Source organism: Mustela nivalis, assembly GCF_964662115.1.
Source record: "Mustela nivalis genome assembly, chromosome: 11".
NCBI classification, from domain to species: Eukaryota; Metazoa; Chordata; class Mammalia; order Carnivora; family Mustelidae; genus Mustela; species Mustela nivalis.
In genome coordinates, this window is record NC_139030.1 from 47,959,348 (window position 1) to 47,980,293 (window position 20,946).

The 20,946-nt window shown below is 35.7% G+C and overlaps 1 protein-coding gene across 1 annotated transcript in view; it reads left to right on the forward strand.

The window, feature by feature from the left end:
• Window positions 1–20,946, forward strand: part of TLK1 (tousled like kinase 1) — a 144,611-nt gene that overhangs the window by 22,351 nt on the left and 101,314 nt on the right. Inside the window, exon 2 of the mRNA XM_082689198.1 lies at window positions 20,711–20,829. Coding sequence (XP_082545324.1) covers window positions 20,711–20,829 — 119 coding nt within the window. The remainder of the gene's footprint in view (window positions 1–20,710; window positions 20,830–20,946) is intronic.

Consider the following 20,946-nt stretch of genomic DNA (forward strand, 5'->3'; position numbering starts at 1 on the left):
GTGGTGGTTAGATGTGAGTGTGTGTGTATAAATTTTATCAGGTTTGTTTCTTAAGATTATCATTACTTTTTTTTTTTGCTTGTTTGCTCTTACTTAGAGCACGTTTAAAGGTTTAAAATGTCCCAGGGGTGCCTGGTGGCTCAGTCAGTTGGGCCTCTGACTTCAGCTCAGATCATGATCCTCCAGGTTCTGGGATGGAGCCCTGTGTCCAGCTCCCTGCTCAGCAGGGAGCCTGCTTGTCCCTTTCCCGCCCTCCCCACCCATCATGGACTCTCTCTCTCTCTCTCTCTAATAAATCTTAAAAAAAAAAAAAAAAAAAAAGTCCCAAAGTGATGGTAGATTGGTCTCTGTATAGTTTGTCATTTTTTAGGTATTTATATAATTTTTGTTGTAGCTGCGTATAGATTAAGAACTTTTGTATCTCCCCCCCCCAATCTTTTATCATCACGACATGTTTCTCTTTATCTTTTGTAATGCATTTTGCCTTACAGTGTACTTTATCTGGTGGTTAAGACAGATACTGTTAGCTTTCAGTTGCTAAATGTTTGTATGGTTTGTATGGAGTCCGCTGTCTTTCCAGACTTATCCTTATAAACTTTTATTTATATTTTAGCTATCTCTTATAAATAGCTTATGTTCTTTAAAAATAACTAGTTTGAACATGTTTGTTTTAATTGGAACATTGAGTAAATTTATATTTAATATACTTAGTGATATATTTGGGTTTAAGTTGATGTTTCTCATTCTCTTCACTGTGTGTGTTTGAACTTTATTTTAATCTCTTTTTATACCTTGTTTTGGATTGTTACTATTTTTTATTTCAAATAATTCCCCGCAGGTGGCTTAATGGTTATATTCTGTTTTAGGTTACATCCTAAATTTTTTTTTAGTGGTTATCCCAGAAATTAAAATATGCCTCTTTGACTTATTAAAGCATAGTGTAAGTCAGTTTTTTTTCTGCTTGCTGGTCAAGCAGCAACTTCAGAGACTGTTAACCATACAGTTCCTGCTCCTGAATTATATACTACTATTACTACATAGTAATAGTGGTTTGGTTCTTTTTTTTTTTCTTCAAGATTTTCTTTTTTTGAGAGAGTGTGTGCACAAGTAGGAGAGGGGGAGGGGAGAAGGAGAAGCAGACTCCCTGCTGAGCAGGGAAACCCATGATATGGGGTTCCCAGGACTCTGGGATCATGGCCTGAGTTGAAGGCAGATGCTTAACCAACTGAGCCACCCAAGTGCTCTTGTATAGTTTGGTTTTACATTATTTTAACCACCATAAGATATTATTAGTATTTTATATAGTAACTCTATTTACATTTACAAACATAGTTACTACTTTTTTTATTTAAGTAGAGTTGATTCTGTTTGCGTAAAGAATGCTCTTTAATGTTTTCTCTATTTGGGCCTATCTGGTATGGAATTCTGTTACTGCTTGTCTGATAAGTCTTTCCTCCATCTTTATTCTTGAGAAGTTTTTGTTGTTTTTGTCTGACATAGGAATCTGAGTAGGCAGTTATTTTCATTCTTTAAGCTCAATGTGTGTTACTCCACTGAGCCCTGATTTCCATTATTTTTTCTGGAGTCAGCTGTCTATTTTATTGTTGCTCCTTTGGTGGTAATCTAGTTTGCTGTCTCTGGTTGCTTTTCAGGTTTAGGGAGGTTATTTTTGTTTTTTCAAGCAGTTTTACTCTGATGTATATAGGGATGCTTTTCTTTTGTTCTCCTTGGTGTGTGGAGGACTTCTTAGATCTTTGACTTGTGGCTGCACTATGCAGTGCCACTACATACATGTGTCTATTTAAATGATCATTTAAGAAGTTAGAAATCTAGGGTTCCTGGGTGTCTCAGTGGGTTAAGCCTCTGCCTTCGGTTTAGGTCATGATCTCAGGGCCCTGGGATCAAGCCCCATATCGGGTTCTCTGCTCAGCAGGAAGCCTGCTTCCTCCTCTCTCTCTGCCTGCCTCTCTGCCTACTTGTGATCTCTGTCTGTCAAATAAATAAATAAAATCTTAAAAAAAAAAAAAGAAGTTAGGGCGCCTGGGTGGCTCAGTGGGTTAAGCCGCTGCCTTCGGCTCAGGTCATGATCTCAGAGTCCTGGGATCGAGTCCCGCATCGGGCGCTCTGCTCAGCGGAGAGCCTGCTTCCCTCTCTCTCTCTCTCTCTGGCTGCCTCTCCATCTACTTGTGATTTCTCTCTGTCAAATTAATAAATAAAATCTTTAAAATAAAAAAAAAAAAAAAAAAGAAGTTAGAAATCTAAGTTCCTCAAGTTCTCAGTAGCCACATGTAGCCACATGCCGGCTGTTTTGGCAGATGGAGAGCATATCATGTCCATCATTGTAGAAAATTTTGTTGGACAGCACTGTTAAAGCCTTTTATTATAAGTTTTGGGAAATTTTCAGCCCTTATCATTTCAGATAGTTTTCCTATCCTGTCATCATCTCTCTGGGAATCCAGTTGTATATATATTAGATCTTCTTACTATATGCTCTATATTTGTCATGCTGTTTTCTGTATTTTCATTTTTTTATTCCTAATGTGCCTTTGAAAGGTAAATTTTTCTGAGATATCTTCTAGTTCATGAATTTCTCTCTCTCTCTCTTTTATTACAGAGGGAGGGGGAGGAAGGAGCAGGAGGAGAGGGAGACAGAGAATCTCAAGCATGTTCCACACCTAGTGCAGAGCTTAACTTTTGGGGCTCAGTACCACAACCCTGAGATCATGACCTGAGCTGAAATCAAGAATCAAACATTCAGTCAACTGAACCACCCAGGCACCCCTCATTAATTCTCTCAAGCTTTTTCATATGTGTCAAACTCATCTACTGAGTTCTTAACTTAAATCCTCTTACTTTTTTTAGTTCTAGAAAACAATTTGGTTCTTTTTTTTGTAATTTCAGGTTCTCTATTAAAGTTCTCAGTCTTCTTATTCAGCATAATTATTTAGAAGTGTTTGATAATTTCATTATCTAGATCCCTTTGAGTCTTGTTCCATGTTTTATTTGCTTTTCAGTCATGTGTTACTTTCTTGGGTTTCTCTTTCATTGTTTTGTTTTTTAATTGGATGTGGGACATTTTTAATGAAAAGCCATAGAGATCATTTGGGGCCTAAAATAATGGTAGCCTTCCATGATAGGACTTACATTTAATTTTGGCAGAAATACAGGGGCACTGTAAACCTCAGATTTTTCTTGATCCACTTTTAAGGATTGAGATTAGAAACTGGACCTTAATCCTATTTACTTTTGCTCAGAGATGGGGATCCCAATGCAGAATTTTGGGGAGGCTCTGGATTTCCTCTTTTTTTTCTTTTTTCTTTTCCAGGACAGCCCAATGATACTGCCAAAGTTTTGCTTAGCATCTCAGTTTCTGAGTCACTAGTTCGGAAATCAGCAGATACTTCTAGAGTCTGGGGAAACCTCATTTACCAGACTCAACTCTCTGGAGTTTCTTTTCCTGATTTTGTCCCCATGATTCTTCACTGACCTATAACTATAAGCAAACTTTAAAAAATAATAATTTAGTCCAGGTTTTCAAGTTTCCCAACCCAGAATATTGGTCTGATTTATCTAATCAGCGGTATTAGAAGTTCTTGTTTGCTTTTTTTTCTTTTAAGAATTTTTTTTGTAAGTTTTTTTACTTATTTGACAGAGATTACAAGTAGGCAGAGAAGCAGGTCCCCCGCTGAGCAGAGAGCCCGATGCGGGGCTCTATCCCAGGACTAGGGGATCCTGAGCTGAAGGCAGAGGATTTAACCCACTGAGCCACCCAGGTGCCCCTGCTTTTGTTTTTAATATTTCAATTTGTTGGAACAGTTTGGGTGAATTTGAATTTTTTTCCTCCTCTCAGTAGGTTTTTTTTTTTTTTTTAAGATTTTATTTATTTGTCAGAGAGAGAGAGAGAGAGAGAGAAAACGAGTGAGCACAAGCAGGGGAGTGGCAGGCAGAGGGAGAAGCAGGCTCTTTGCTGAGCAAGGAGACCAAGTGGGAGTTGATACCAGGAGCCTGGGATCATGACCCAAGCCTAAGGCATTTGCTTAACTCACTGAGCCAGCCACCCAGCTATCCCTCCTCCTTGGTAATAGCAAATGTAGAGTTGAGTAAACGTTATCTGGGACATTCTTTTCCCCCTGTTACAACGAAAGGACAATGCATTGATAACATTCTACAATAACATGTGGCACACAATCCTACCACTCTAATTATTTTTTTCTGATTCTGGTAGAAACTGTTTTTTGATGATTACAGTCATAATGGAGTTGTGTCTTACTCAGGGATTAGGTTCTAAGAGGTCATAGTTAATCTTTGCACCTTTAAAAAAAAATAATAATAGTTGTGACATATGACACATACGCTTCCTTTCAGGTTGGATGTATTCTCTATTTTTGTTCTCAGTTCTTTCCACTATAGGTAAGAATGTGACACACATCTTTGTTACTTAGCTTCTCTTAGATTATTGCCCTTTGAGCAATACTGTTTCAGCTTTAGAAATTGACTTTTGGGTTTGCTAAATACAGTATAACACTTTGAAAGTTGTCATGTCTCAAATGTTGCAGTTATTTCAATTTAAGTTAGTAAAAAAGTATGCATTTCTTTCTGGATGTTGCTGTATTGTAAGAGTTGTACCTATTTACAGTGTCACCAGCAGTGCATGTGAACCAGTTTAATGGACGCATCACTGCTCTAGTGGTAGTAAATTTTAAAACTGTTTGGCTTGCGTGATTGTATGCCAGGTTGTTTTACTTGTATATATTTGATTACCAAGAACATAAGCAGTTTTCCACACGTTTATTACCTTTTTTGTTTGTGGTTTGTTTTAAAAATTACTCAGGTTCAGAATTTACTGAAGAGGATACAACTTTGAATTGCTTAATCATAAAATTATTTAGGTGGATTTTTTTGGGGGGGAAGGAGCAAAATTAATTAACTGAGGTCGCAGTGTTGATACCATGAACCCATTACTACAGGTTATTTCTACCAGAGCTTACTTTTACTACAGTATGTACTGATTACAAGGACTGTGACAGTTCTTATATTAAAACTACTTGCATTTGTTTGTACTGCCTAATTTAGTTCTCTAGATTACAGAGCAGCAGAAGAAAGAAGATGATTGGCAATTTGGGGGGGGGGTGTTCATGATTTCAGCTTATTCTCCACATACTGGCATCTGAGATTTGAAATAGAGATCAGTATATCCTGCTATGGTAGCCTACTTGCCAGGATCAATTTATAGTAATTATTTATTCTTTACTTGCTAAAATGTAGGTATATATGTTAAATGTTGTTTTAAATATCTTGAAATTTAACAAATGTTCTTAAATTTTCTATTAAGTTATTGACTAAAGCATAGATGCATACCTATCTAGAACTTGATGTTTAAAGCATTTTAGTTATCTTTAACAACTAACATTGTTGCAACCCTTACCTCTACCCCACAGTTTGCTTTTAATAAGAAAATGATAAAAGTGATGCAAACTCTTTATTATCAGAGCTCACAGCGATTTTATTGTGTATTTTAACTGTTATTTAGGATATTTTTTCTATACTGGATAAAGTAAAAATGATACTTTAGATGATTTTAATGATACGGTTATTTGTGAAGACAAAGCTGTGTTATTAAGTAGTTGTATAACTCCTCTAATTTTTGAGCGCCCGAAGAGCTTAACTACTAATGAAAGTTTACCCTAGGATTGAGGCTTAACTCTAGATGCTGCAGATATTAAAAATAATGCATGCTCTCACATGCCTGTGTGCATCTTTGTATATGCAGATGTCATGATGGTAGAAATCAAAAGCCACATAAAAGAGGTTTCTTTTGTATTTTAAAAAGAATCATTAAATCAAAATTTAAAAAATTATTTACTCTTAATTTACTTCATTTTATTTTTGCTTTATACCTAATTCCTTGTTTTGGAATTAGGTATAGAGCACGAGTTGGCATACTTTTTGCAAAGAGCATGTCAGAAAGTATTTTATGCTTAAAAGGCCAAAAGTTCTCTGTTTGAACTACTCTGTCCTTGACTCGTACAAGGGCAGCCATAGGCAGTGTGCAAATGACTGGGTGTGGCTTTGTTCCAATAAAGTCTTATTTGTGAACACTGAAGTTTGAATTTCATGCAATTTATTTTATCACGAAATGCCCTTCTTTTTGATCTCCCCTTCCCAGTCATTTAAAAATATAAAAAGTGTTTTAGTTTATGGATAGTACAAAAACAGTGCTCCCTATGACTAGTATACAGTAACTTTCTCTGAGGAAATTGAACACTTGAAATTAACCAGTTATCCAAGTAGATAACTCCAGATCTGTTTTATCTTGCAAAACTGAAACTGTAATACCCATTATATAAGAGCTTTCCATTCCCCTCTGCCCTCAACCCCTGAAAACCACCATTTTATACTATTAATTTAACTACTATAGGAATATAAATGCATATAAATACAGTGATACATGTTTTTCTTTTTGTGACTTATTTCATTTAGCACAGCGTCCTCAACGTTCTTCTGTATTGCAGCATGTGTCGGGATATCCTGCACTTTAAAGGTTGAATAATATTCCATTTTATGTGTATACCACATTTTGTTTATCCATTTATCCATTAATGGTTGCCTGGCTTGCTTGGCTGTTGTGCCTTGGCTGCTGTGAATAATGCTGCTATAAACATGGGTGTGCAGATATCTCTGAGATCCAGCTTTGAGTACTTGTGGGTATACACCCAGAAGTGAGATTGCTTGGATCATATGGTAATTTTATTTTTAATTATTTGAGGAGCTGCCATACTGCACTGCAGCTGTACCATTTTATGATTTCATCCACAGTGCACAAGCATTCCATTTTCTCTACATCCTTGCTAACACTTATATTCTATTTTTTAAATAGCCATCCTAAGGGGAGTGAAACAATATCTTTGGGTTTTATATGCATTTCCTTAATTATTAGTGATATGAGCATCTTTTTCTGTGCATATTGACCATTTGTGTTATCTCTGGAGAAGTGTTTATTAAATTCTTTGCCCATGTTAAAATCATTTTGGCCGACTATATTATTTTCAAGAATAAAGTTTTTTTCCTCTCTTGCAGTGTGTTCTATGAGTACAGATAAGTAAGTTAATGTAATTTATTATTACTTATAAAGGTAATAATGAGGAGTACAATAAGTGGAAGTTCTAATTTACCAAAAGCCAGTCTAATAGAGAAGCCAAACATTCTGTAATTGTTTTCAAAGTGCATGAACAGCAGCCTGGGAAGAGGAAGTGCATATAATGTGACTAAAAAAATAAATGGGTTTGATTTTTATGTGTCCTATAGACTTACTCATTCACACCTTGTTGTATATTGTAATCAAATAGTATGTTAAGCAGTTTAGAGAGTTACTGTGCTCTGTAGTATTTAGACATACATGATAAGTAGTTCATAAAATTGGTTCTGATGTATCCAGCCACAATCATTTCAAGTTTTATTCTTTTACATTGTCTTTCTCCTCATTGATATTGTGAGTTCATAGTATGAGCACTGTGATGTCTCTTAGGCCCAGTGACTTACAATAGAGCTGATTGGATAAGTGATCCATAATATGGATGAATTTTTAAATATCTAAATGGTCAGTAAAAACAGTTTTCCCTCATCCTCTGTACTTTATTTTTTGTATATTGAGGTGGGCTTTATTTGTACCTGTCCTTCCTTCCTGCTGTTCTGTGCTCTTTGCTAATGGTTATTGAACCATTACCTTAAAATAGGTAACTGTGAGGTTAGTCTTCATTGTTAGGTGAATAGGTAAGTGAGGCCTGCATGAAGAAACTCACTGTTGTCCCTAAAACACATCGAGTTCATTGTCTTCAAATAGGAATTCATGATCTATCTCCCTGAAGCAGTTCCTTTTCTAGTGACTGTTACTACCAGTTACTCATGTGTAAACAAGAAACATTTCCCTTTCCCTTACTTTTCAGATTCAGTCTACTACCAGCTTCTGATCTTATGTGGTACTACCTTTCTGATCTTATGTGGTACTTGTTCAAGCTAGTGCCTTCTCTTACTGGATCACTACAGTGGCCACCTAACTGGTGTCCATGAATCCACCCTAGAATCTGTAATTAGGCAGAAATGCTGCCACTGGAATACTTCCCCAGTAACAATACTTAATATTCTACACGATCTAATTTATTTTTTAAAATCTTTATTTATTAATGAGAGAGAGTATGCCTGGAAGTAGTGGGGAGGGGCAGAGGAAGAGGGAGAGAGAAACTCAGGCAGACTACCTACTGAGCATGGAGCCTAATGCAGAGCTTGATCTCACAACCAAGATCAGACCTGAACCGAAACCAAGAATCTAATGCTTTAACCAACTGCACCACCCAGGTGCCCTTAATTTTCCATTTTTCTTTATTGTTGGCAGTTTGGGGTTTATGACCAATAGTAAAAAGGGGAAGAAGTGAAATTGCTTATTTCTTGTCACTATAAAGATATGTGTTCTTTTTTCATATGCCAAGATAGCTTGGCATTGGGAAATAAGTGTTAAGTCAGAAAATTACTATAACTGAAAGAAAACTTGGTATAAGTCAGACTTTTTGAACGTACAGATTGCTGAAAGACTATGAGGGCCGACCTTACAAGGTATAAACTTAATAAGGCTTTGCATTTATCACTCCTATTTTGGCAGCTTTGAGATAATACACAAATTAAAAATGTATGAGAATGATGTGACCCACAGTTTCTTTGAGTTCTGTATTCTGTATTGAATTTCCATAAAATGTCAGTCATAACATTTGTTAAGATACTAGAGGATTGATTAGACTATTCTGGTCATGGAGTGAATAGTTTGAGCCATACAAACCTATTTTATAGACTTAAAATGTGTGAATTTAACTTTATGCGGTTCAGCCTATTTTAAAAAAATCACAATTTCTTATCCATTGTTAAAATTGGTTTACTTAGATATTTATCTAAAGTTACAGATTGGTTGGGTGCTTGGGTGGCTCAGGTGGTTAAGCATCTGATTTGGTTTCAGCTCAGGTCATGATCTCGGTTGTGAGATCAAGCCGTGTATTGGGCTCTGTGCTGGACATGGAGCCTGCTTAAGATTCTCTCTCTATCTCTCTCTCCCTCTCACTTGATATTAGATCTCCCTGTCCCCCCCTATATATATATACATACATAGATACATACATATATATGTATATGTACACACATATATATATTTATAAATATAAATTAAAAAGTTACAGGTTGGCATTTCTATCAAGGTTGAAGGTAATAGAAAATGTTACTAAAATTATTTTGTATCTTGGGTGATTTGGTCTTTGGAAATGTATCTTTTTAGAGAAACGTTATGATCTTGATGGGTTTATACACTCATGGGTAGCTGGCATCTAAACTTTTGGCATTCTTTGGGGTTGTACAGTAATTTACACTTGGGAATGTTGGTTAAAGATTGTTTTTATTTTCATTGAGCAGCATAATTTATGTTGAATGTGTCTTTGTGGGCATTTGGAGTAGGTAGGGTTCCTAAGCAGAGTGGTTTATTTTTTTGGAAATCTTTTGGATTTATTAATTTAAAAATTCAGTTTTTTTCTTCTTTTTTTGAAGGTTTAGGCTAGTGAAATTGAAAGTGAATAAAGGAATGCTCTATTGTTTGTTAGTATCCTTCTGTTGCTTTCTCTTCTCACATCACTTACTTGGCATACAGTTTTGGGGAGGTTGCTTATTTTTCTAGGACTCGGTAATAGTAAGTAAAAATTATGGAGGCTGTATATTCCAGGAACCTGCTAAGGGTGTGGCAGTGTCATCTCATTGATTTGCATAAGAATCCTGTGAAGTAGGCTCAGTTATTACCAGGATTTTATGGATGAGGACAGAGCTGGGGATTTGAACTCTGGCAACAGAGCCCATGCTCTTGACCCTAAAGCTATTTTGCTATAGTAAGTGTCCACAGAAATCCATTTTAAGAGTCATTTTGAAGATATGATAGAGATGATATTGGTGAAATAATAACCTATGTTGAAATCACTGTATCAACATCTAGAATATTTTATCCTTATTATAGTACATTGTTTCAGATAGTGTTTTAAAAGGTAGATAGTGCTCAACTTGGACTTCTCAGGTAGAGTACCCGCAACTTCCTTGTTGGAGATTTACTTCCCTGCTGCAGATGGACTGTACCTGGTAACTGTTCTGGAGCCCTTCTTTCACCCTGCCCTAATGGGATAGAATAGACCAAGAAGGAGTACTGTGGGGCAGTAAATCATCACTATGCTTTTGAGGGTATATCAAAATGGTTACCTCTGAGGAGTGGGATTTTGGGAGACAGAGGAGTATTGGGACTTTCATTTTTATATTTCTGTATTATTTATTTCAACCAGCATTTATTACACTGATAATGGGGAAAAAGCATGGAACTAAAAAAGATTCTTAAGTAACTAGTACTTAGGTTAGTGATAGGATACCAGTTGACTTTATACTAATAAGAGGAAAGTAATAACTAGTCTAGGTTTTACCAAATTCCTATTTTGGACCTTTCTTAGAAAACATTGCTTTTTACATGTACAAGCACGTGTTTGTTCATTTTCTCTCTCTCAAGCACACACACCCCCCCTTACACTCTCCTTTTGGACTGCTCTTTTGGGATAAGGGGTGCTTAGTTGAGTGGGTATTAGTTCTAACAATAGGTAATAAGACTTAATCTCTCAGTATCTCAATTGCCTTATCTTTAAGATGAGAACTGGATGTTAAAATAGAGAAATAGCCTACTATAAAAATGTTGTGTATGTATACACATGTACGTATGTCCATATATATGTGTGTATGTGTATATGTGTATATGAGAGAGAAATTGATTCTAAAAATAGAAAATTACTATAAGCTTAAAGAAAGTAGAGGAATGGGAGTTAGTTACATTACTTTGACATTAACAAAAAAAAAATTAGGCATTGAAGTATATGCTGTTTTACCTACTAGGAAATTCTAACCACAGGGAGAAAGCTGAAAGGGAGCTTATTATGTACATAATAAATGCCAGTCTTTATTGAGTACTTGTATTGTAGCATACATATATGCTCACACTTACTGACTGCTAGGTGACAGGTTTAGTTTACAACTCTTCATATACACTTACTTAGAAAACATTGCTTTTTACATGTACAAGCACGTGTGTGTTCATTTTCTCTCTCTCAAGCACACCCCCCCCCCCTTACACTCTCCTTTTGGACTGCTCTTTATTCTAACAGCTATAAGGTACATACTTCTATTATCCATTTAATTTATTTATTTGTTTATTTAAAAAGATTTTATTTATTTGACAAAGAGACAGTGAGAGAGGGAACACAAGCAAGGGGAACAGGAGAGAGAAAAGCAGGCTTCCCGTGGAGCAGGGAGCCTGATGTGGGGCTCAATCCCTGGACCCTGGAATCATGACTGAGCCAAAGGCAGACACTCAACGAACTGAGCCACCCAGGCACCCCCATTATCCATTTTATATATAAAGAAGCTGAAGCATGGTTAAGGAATTTGGCCATGCTTACGTATTTTGTCTATTTGTGTATTTATTTTTGATGAAAGAAAAATTAACGGCCAGACATTTATTTATTTATTTATTCCCCCTGTCAGGCCCCCCAGACTTTTATTTATAAGAATAAAATTGAAATTAAATTATTACTCATTATCTAAGGTCATGAGTGGTAGAGAAGAAGAAACCAAAACTTTACTCTGCTTTACTCTGATGCAAGCTATATTTTTTTATATGAATAATTTGGTCTCAATATGTCTGCATTCTTTGCTGTAAGGGTTACAGCAAAAGTGTTTAAAATGACTAAGTATCTTAAAGATAAGGTGAGGTATTAATCTGATATGTAGTGGTCCTAGATTAGACCTGTCTTTATTTACCACAGGTATTTATAATTGAATGTATATACAGGATTCAGGAATCAGGTTTTCATGCCTACTCTTTTCAGTCATTCTAGATGAAATATTTGGGATGTGTGTCTGTGAAAGAGTGTAGTTACGTGTATGTATGTATATATATACATATACGTTAAAAAATTGAAAGAGCAATACTTTATGATATGTGAAATTCAAATATTAGTGCCTACAAATAAAATTTTATTGGAACACAGCTGTTTTGCATTATACTGTTTTGCAAGTGATGCCGATTAAACAGAACTAATACTATACACACAATACATACATGTGTAGGTAGATGGATAGATTATATAGCTCAGAGAGTTTAGTGAAACAGATTAAAGTACAGAATCAGACCCATATTTATGTGGGAATATGATAGATGGCTAGAAAAGTATTTCAAATCAGTGGGAAAGGTTGCATTTGTGAGAAATTGTATGACATTTTCCTTTGGAAAATGTTATAACTATATACAATGAAATTCTAAATAGATTAAATTTCCAAATGTTAGTATTTAAATTCACAAGGAAAAAAAAATGTGGGAGATGTTTTTATTAGATTCATACGGGGAAGAGATTGTGAAAGAAATTGGGTTGCTTTTGTGATAGCTCATTTAACATGTTCATTTAAGTACCAAAAAATTGGAATATTTGGTTTTAAATTGACAATCAAGCTGTGGCGTAAGTGTTGGAATGTAATGTGGTCAACAAAAATAATAGCTGTCTTTACTAAATACATGATACAAAATACTGTGTATGAAAATAGATACGTTCTATTAACTGTGTTAAAATGGGTGTTTAAAGACAAGAGGCAGAAGTAATTCTGGAGTGTTGAACAGTGTAGACTTCTTAAATTCTTTTTGTTTCCTATACTTCGAAATGCGTTAAAATACTAATGAAAAGGAGTGATTTAAATGGAATATTTTATCTTGTTGAAATAATTTCTGACTTTATCATGGTGTTTCTGTTTTTAATCAGAGTTCTTTGCTTTATCAAGTATAATGTGAAAAGTATTAATCGAAGAAAGACCTTAACTGTTCTGTATAAATCAGCTTATTAGATGAAATATAAAAAGTAACAATTAAAATCTGGAATGAGTTAAAATAATTTCAGACTTCAGGAAGTTTTAAAATTTAAAAATGTAAGGCAGTGGCTTAGCAGCAGTTGAATCTATTACAAAGGTCTAAGTGGACAAACTCATTTACTTTTTGGTAACTGGTATTAACCTTTTCTGGTATTAACATACTTTCTAGATATCGTGATTTTGTTTTGACTATCTGCCAAGGAAGATGAAGTCTTAAGGTAATTAAAAAATGATATAATGGGGGCGCCTGGGTGGCTCAGTGGGTTAAAGGCTCTGCCTTCAGCTCAGGTCATGATCTCAGGGTCCTGTGATCGAGCCCCGCATCGGGCTCTCTGTTCAGCGGGGAGCCTGCTTTCCTTCCTCTCTCTCTCTGCCTGCCTCTCTGCCTATTTGTGATCTCTGTCAAATAAATAAAATCTTAAAAAAAAAAAAAGATATAATGAAAGATACATTCCTTGTCATAAAAAGGTGATATAATTATAAAGTGATCCCGACTAAACAGAACTAATACTATGTCTAAATACACGGATCTTTTTTAGACTGGTCACCTTGGGAGGCAAGTTTTATAATAACTAAGATCTGCTGAGTTAGTTGAATGTGTGTGTGTGTGTATGTATATAAGAGAGGGAGAAAGAAAATGTTTATTAGAAGGGGCCATGACATACTTCCCTAATGGTTAAAACTGTGGTCTTCCTTTATGTTTCCCTAAGTTTTTTCTTATAGAATGGGGTATGATCTCTAATTTGGGTAGTGACATCTTATATTTTTTATGTGAAATTGTAGGTTTATAATACATTTTATGGAGCAGTTTAGTAAGAATAGTAGCATAATTAGGAAACAGGTGGCTGTATTTAGAGATGGGTATTCTTTAGGGATGCTATGGTCTTTATAGTATAGTGGCTTTTATAATTTATTTTTCAAAAGTATATTAATGTAGGGCACCTGTGTGGTTCAGTGGGTTAAGCCTCTGCCTTCAGCTCGGGTCATGATCTCAGAGTCCTGGGATCGAGCCCACATCTGGCTCCCTGCTCAGCGGGGAGCCTCCTTCCCTGCCCCCCCATCTCTGCTTGCCTCTCTGCCTACTTGAGATCTTGATATCTCTCTCTCTCTGTCAAATAAATAAATAAAATTTTTTAAAAAGCATATTAATGTATAGTAAAGAATTTAATGGATTTTAGTGAAATTAGATATTCTTCAGCAAATCTCACCTCTTGTAATTAAGGACCAAACTTCTGGTGTCAGAAATAACAGTTTGATTCCATAAAAAATTATAATCTTTGAAATGTATTTGCTACAGCAGGAGTCTGCAAAGTACATATTTTTGTATGGTTAAAAAAATTGAAATAGCAATACTTTATGATATGTGAAATTCAAATATTAGTGCCTACAAATAAAGTTTTATTGGAACACAGCTGTTTTGTATAATAATGGCAGAACAGAGTAGTTGTGACAGAGACCTATATGACATTCTTTTTACTTCATACAGCTTTTGGTGCACTACAAATTTCAGTATTGCTGTTATAACTTGACAGTGTTTTGAGTACCATGTGTATTGCCAGCCTACAGTATTTATTTTTTTATGCCAGTGCATATCTATCATGTCAAAACAAGAAAAGAAAAGAAAAATGGACTCTGTGTGCCATGCTTTTTTTTTTTTTAAAGAATATTTATTTATTTATTTGACGGAAAGATAGAGATCACAAGTAGGCACATAGGCAGGCAGAGAGAGGGGGGAAAGCAGGCTCCCCAATGAGCAAAGAACCTGATGCGGGGCTCTATCCCAGGACCCTGAGATCATGACCTGAGCCGAAGGCAGAGGCTTAACCACTGAGCCACCCAGGCTCCCCTGAGTGCCATGCTTTTTAAGGCACAGTGGAGTATGTATTATTTTGTTGAATTAGAGAACAAAACTTTTTTTTTTTAATTATGCAGTGACAGTGTAGCTGTTAGAGAAGAATATATGTTGACATTATTAGACTAAGCATATATCATACTATTCTCAATTCTATTTTCTTAAAGTAAGTCAGTTTAAAATGGAGTATCTTATCACAGCACAATTTCTTCATAGAAATAAAAATTGAAAATGAGGCTGCCACCAAAATAAGTTTTCAAGTGGCTCATTTCTTAGCCAAGCAAAGCCATTTACTGATGGTGAGTTAATTAAATTGTATTTGATTGCAGCATAAAAAAATGTGTCCAGAAAAAATAAACTCGTTTTAGAATATAAATTTTTTGGCAAGAACAGTTGATTTAAGAGTTAAAGACATTTGAAGCAATATCAATAGTCAATTAAAAAAACAAGTAATTTATAGTGGTTTTCCTTGGCTTTTGCTGAGTTGACAGATGTTATTGATACTGTTCAGTTGTTGTTTATGCAAGGTGTCAATGCCAAATTTGAAGTGGCAGAACAATTAGACCCTATGAATAGTCTGTGGAGAACAACTACACACAAGAATATTTTCAAAGTTGAGAAAACACAAAGTACAATCTGAAGTGGAATCTGCTAAGATGTGCTAAAAGTGATGGTGGTAAAAATGTGTGGAACAGAAAAAGGCTTAGTTGGATAACTTTACAAAGCTTATAAAAATGTGATGCGTTCAAAGCTCTGGTTATTTGTTGTATTATTCATCAGTAGGTACTTTGCATAAAATTTCGAATTTATCATGTGTTACTGAATCAGTATTGTCAGTGGTGCACTTAATTTGCTCTCATGGATTTAATTAGCATCAGCTGCATGAATTTTTTTTTGGATATAGAAGCTGAATTTCTTGACTGGTTTAGTAGTAAAATTGTTTACAATTTTTTGAGCTTAGGACAGAGATGGAAATTTTTCTGAATGAAGTGGGATAGCCTTCAACCACTATTGTCAGATACTGATTGGCTTTGGAAATTGGCTTTTTTTGACACCTGGAAATACTTTTAAATGAATCTAACCTAAAATGATGAGGTGAAATAGTGCTTACATGTGAAATTTAGCTGCAGTAAAGTCATTTCAGTGTCAACTGATGTTTGAATCACAAGTAACATCAAGCTGCTTTATTCATTTCTTTTACTGTCAAAGCGAGAGCTTCATTCCCATATGAATTTGCATGAATATGTTTTCCATCATCAAACTACAGTGCCAGCAACATTTTTCAGACATTGATGCACGTGCAAAGGAAGTTTCCATATCTCAAAATCCATGTAATTGTGCACTTGAGGAACTTCTGCCTTACTTCCAATTGGAAGTGATTAATCTGCAGTATAGTGACTTATTGAAAAGCAATTATCAAAAGAATCTAAGAGATTTCTAGAGCTGCCTTCAAAGTCATGAATTAACTTAATTAAAATCATGTACTTGTGGGTCGATATCAGTATTTAGCAATACCTGTTTGTCAGAAAAGGCATTTCAAAGATAAATACATAGGCTGATCAACATTATCAGTTGAATATTTGCAATAGATTTCGATGATAGGAAACTAAAATTAAGTGGTACCCCCAATTCCATTTTTATTAGCCTACTTATATTTTATAATATTGTAAAATATTATACATAGTTTTTGTATCTTGAATTTTGTCAATAAAAAGTTTGTAGAAATTTTTCTCTCATTATGTAAAGTGTCTACATGGTATTGCCCTTGGCCTGCAAAGACTGAAATACAGTTGAGCCCTTGTCAGGGAAAGTTGAGAACCCAGATTCTATAGCAGTGCTTCTCAGACTTGAATGCACATGATAATTTCCTGAAGATCTTACTAAAATTTAGATTCTGGGGCACCTGGGTGGCTCAGTGGGTTAAGCCTCTGTCTTCAGCTCAGGTCGTGATCTTGGGGTCCTAGGATCGAGCCCACATTGGGTTCTCTGCTTGGCGGGGAACCTGCTTCCTCTTCTCTCTCTCTGCCTGCCTCTCTGCCTGCTTGTAGTCTCTGTCAAATAAATAAATAAAATCTTTAAAAACTATATAGATTCTGATTTGCTAGGTGTAGGGTTGGAACCGACAGTTTCCATTTCTTATAAGCATCGAGGGGTAACAGATGGCTGCTGATCAGTGGACTGTGTTTTGGGAAGCAAGGCTCTTGTATTCCAGATTATATTTTTATTTAGATAAGTATGCTAGGGCTGCCTGGGTGGCTCAGTTGGTTAAGCGTCTGTTTTCAGCTCAGGTCATGATCCCAGAGCTCTGGGATTGAGCCCCATGTTGGGTTCCCTGTGCAGTGGAGAGCCTGCTTCTCCCTCTCCCACTGCCTGCCGCTCCCCACCCCCTGTCAGATAAATAAATAAAATCTTAAAAAAAAAAAAAAGACAAGTATGTTAATACTTGTTAAGCATCTGTTATTTGTCAGCAATTATACTAAAGGTTCTTGCATACATTGCTATTAAAATGTTGTAAAAACTTGTTAGAAGTGTTGGTTATTAGTGAGGTTGGGACTCCCTACAGGAGTTTGGTTAGAAACCAGTTTTTGTTATTCCTTGAGTGTATAGCTTCCTCTAGGATCTCATGGAGGGCTGGGGTCCTAGAGGAAGCTATATATCTAAGAAACAAAAACAGTGGTAAACAAAATACCACATTATTAGTTGGATCAGGTAAAAGTAGGGACTTAGGTCTTCATCTTCCCTAAATTTCAGTGCATTATAAATTTCAAGCACTATCAAGCCAAAGAGTAGAAATAATACATAGCACATAAATGTTTTATAAATATTTTCTCCCTCTCTCTTGTTTTTCATTTTTACTACCATGTCTTTTGAACTAACAGAGTTAAAATTTTGATATAGTCCAATTTATTTATTTTTAAAAAATTATTTGTAAGAATCGTAAAGTGTACATAATACAGCATTTACCATTTTAGCTATTTTTAGGTGTACAGTTCAGTGCCAATAAGTATATTCACATTATTGTACTGTATCACCACCATCCATTTCCAGAACTTTTGTATCTTCCCCATTGAAACTGTACCATTAAACACCTAACTCCTCATTCCACCATACCTGCTCTCTGTGACAGCCATCATCTACTTTCTGTCTCTGCATTTGGCTATTACGAATCTCATATAAGTGGAATTACACAATATTTGTACAATTGGTTTTGTACAATTTGTACAATTCACTTACCATAATGTCTTCAGAGTTCATCTATATAGTGACCTGTGTTAAAATTTCCTTCATTTTTAATGCTGAATAATACTCCATTTTATCCATATACCACATTTTGTTAATCCATTCATTCATCAGTGGACACTTAGGTTGCTTCTACCTTTTGGATATTGTGAATAATGCTGATATGAACATGGTGTATTAAGGTCTATTCTAGGGGTGCCTGGGTGGCTCTGTGGGTTAAAGCCTCTGCCTTCGGCTCAGGTCATGATCCCAGGGTCCTGGGATCGAGCCCCTCTCTGCTCAGTGGGGAGCATGCTTCCCCCTCTCTCTCTGCCTGCCTCTCTGGCTACTTGTGATCTCTGTCAAATAAATAAATCAATCTTAAAAAAAAAAAAGGTCTGTTCTAGTCCTTACTTTCACTTCTGTTGGATATATACCGAGAAGCAGACTTTCTGGATCATATGGTAATTCTGTGTTCGATTTTTTTTGAGAAACTGCCAAACAGTTTTCCACAATGGTTGCACCAGTTTACATCCTACTAGCCTTGCACAAGGGTTCAAATTTCTCCACATCCTTACTAACACGTAGTATTTTCTGTTCTATGATAGTAGCCATCCTAATGGAGATGAAGTGGTATGTCGTTGTGGGTTTTGATTTACATTTCCCTAATGATTGATATTGAATCTCTTTTCATGTATTTACTGGCCAGTTACATATCTTTGGAGAAATGTCTGTTTATGTCCTCTGCCAATTTTTTTAAAAGATTCTTTTATTTTATTTTACTTTATTTTAGAGAGACAGCAGGGGGGAGGAGCAGAGAGAGAGGGAGAAAAAGCATCTTAAGCAGACTCCGTGCTATGTGCAGAGCCAAACGTGGAGCACAGAGCCCAAAGTGGATTTCAGTCCTATGACCCTGAGATCATGATCTAAGCTGAAAGCAAGAGTCGGATGCTCAAAACTGACTGAACCACCCAGGTCCCACCCCCTGGCCCCCCCCTTTTAAAAAAGATTTTATTTATTTAACAGAGTGAGAGCACAAGCAGGGGGAGCAGCAAAGGGAGAGGGAGAAGCAGGTTAGGTTCCCTGCTTAGCAGGGAGCCCAGTGCAGGACTCGATCCTAGGACTCGAGATCATGACCTGAGCCAAAGGCAGATGCTTAACCAACTGAGCCATCCAGGAGCCATATTTCCCAGTTTGATATCTAAGAAATCATTGTCAGATCCTCCAAGATCATGATGCTTTCCCCGTGTTTTCTTCTAAGAGTTCTGTAGTTTTAGGTCTATACATGCAAATGCAAGATCCCTTGGATATGAAGAAGGAATGGGATCAAAAGCAAAAATTGAAGGCTTCAGCTTTTTAAAGGTAGTGACCTCTTTGAGATGGAAAAAAGAGGAGTCGGCAGAAAATATATATTCAGGTACAGATATATGCAAGTAAATGTGGAAGGATGGCCATTATCCATTCAGTCCTCTGTCGAGATAAAAATGGAAGATAATGAGGGGCACCTGGGTGGCTCAGTCAGTTAAGCATCTGCCTTGGGCTCAGGTCATGATCCCAGAATCCTGGGATTGAGCCCTGCATCAAGCTCCCTGCTTGGCGGGAAGCCTGCTTCTTTCTCTCCCATTCCCTTTGCTTGTGTTTGCTCTCTCTCTGTCAAATAAATAAATAAAATCTTTAAAAAAATATGAAAGAAAATGAGAACAATTTCAAAAGATAAAATCTATAGGAATAACTGTTAACCTTTAAGATAGAGGAATGTAAGCATATGTAGAAGGGGTCTAGTTAGTTTTGTTTGAAAGTGTCTACATGTGACTTGGGATTGCCCCTTAATTCCTTTCAAGAACCACTCATTTTTATCAGTTCTAAGATTTTAGTTTTATCAGTAGAAAATTGGCAGATACGAATAAAAGAAATTTAAAATTGAACTTTAAGGAGGATTTGTGGTACTTTAGTCTGCATCGTAGCAATTACACGAGGATGCTAATTTTTCCCCTTTAATTCTCCAATGATTGTTTAATAATAGCTGTTACCTCAGTGATCTGTTTGATATATGTATAATTTTTATTCACTGATAGAAACTGAAAACCATCAAATGTACCAAAAATCTCTGGGATGTGAAAGTCATAAAACAATCTTTTCCAGTTTAAAATATAGTTAAAATATAAACAAATAAAATAATTAACTATTAATGTCACTTAGTGTCAGAATTCTGCATAAGCTAGCATTATACTATGAGAGTGGTATTTTTCAAACTTTGGACCTATGGTCAATTAATGGCACATGAAGTCAGTTAAATAGCTCACAGCCAGTGTTTTTTTCCCCTAATGGACAAAAATAGACTAGAAAATAGTGGTGTGCACTGCATGCAGTAAGAAGAATTTGTGAAATTTTTTGATACATGATTTTATGTGTTTGTGTACTGAACTGTGTGGAAAATATATTTCTTATTCTGGATTGCAGTCACAAGTGTTGGAAATTCACTGTTGGTTGTTTTGTTAAATGAGCAAAGGGCATGATAAAATTTTAGTCTCTTAATCTGTTTATAGAATACATTCATTAAGTTCGTAGTGACATCTCCACTAACCACATCCCTATATTTTACGTTTGTGTGTATATGAAGATATATATATATATATATGTATTTGTGTTTTATTTTCCTTTTCTTAATAGGTGCAATGGATGAGCTTCATAGTCTGGATCCAAGAAGGCAAGAATTACTGGAAGCTAGATTTACAGGAGTTGCAAGTGGGAGCACAGGCAGCACTGGCAGTTGCAGTGTTGGAGCAAAAGTGAGTAGAATTACAAACTTTATTTGACATTCTTTCTTTGTATTAAATGATCCAAAATATATTTTGTATAAGAATCCTACATATGTGCTTAATAGCAAATCATTACTTACTGTAATT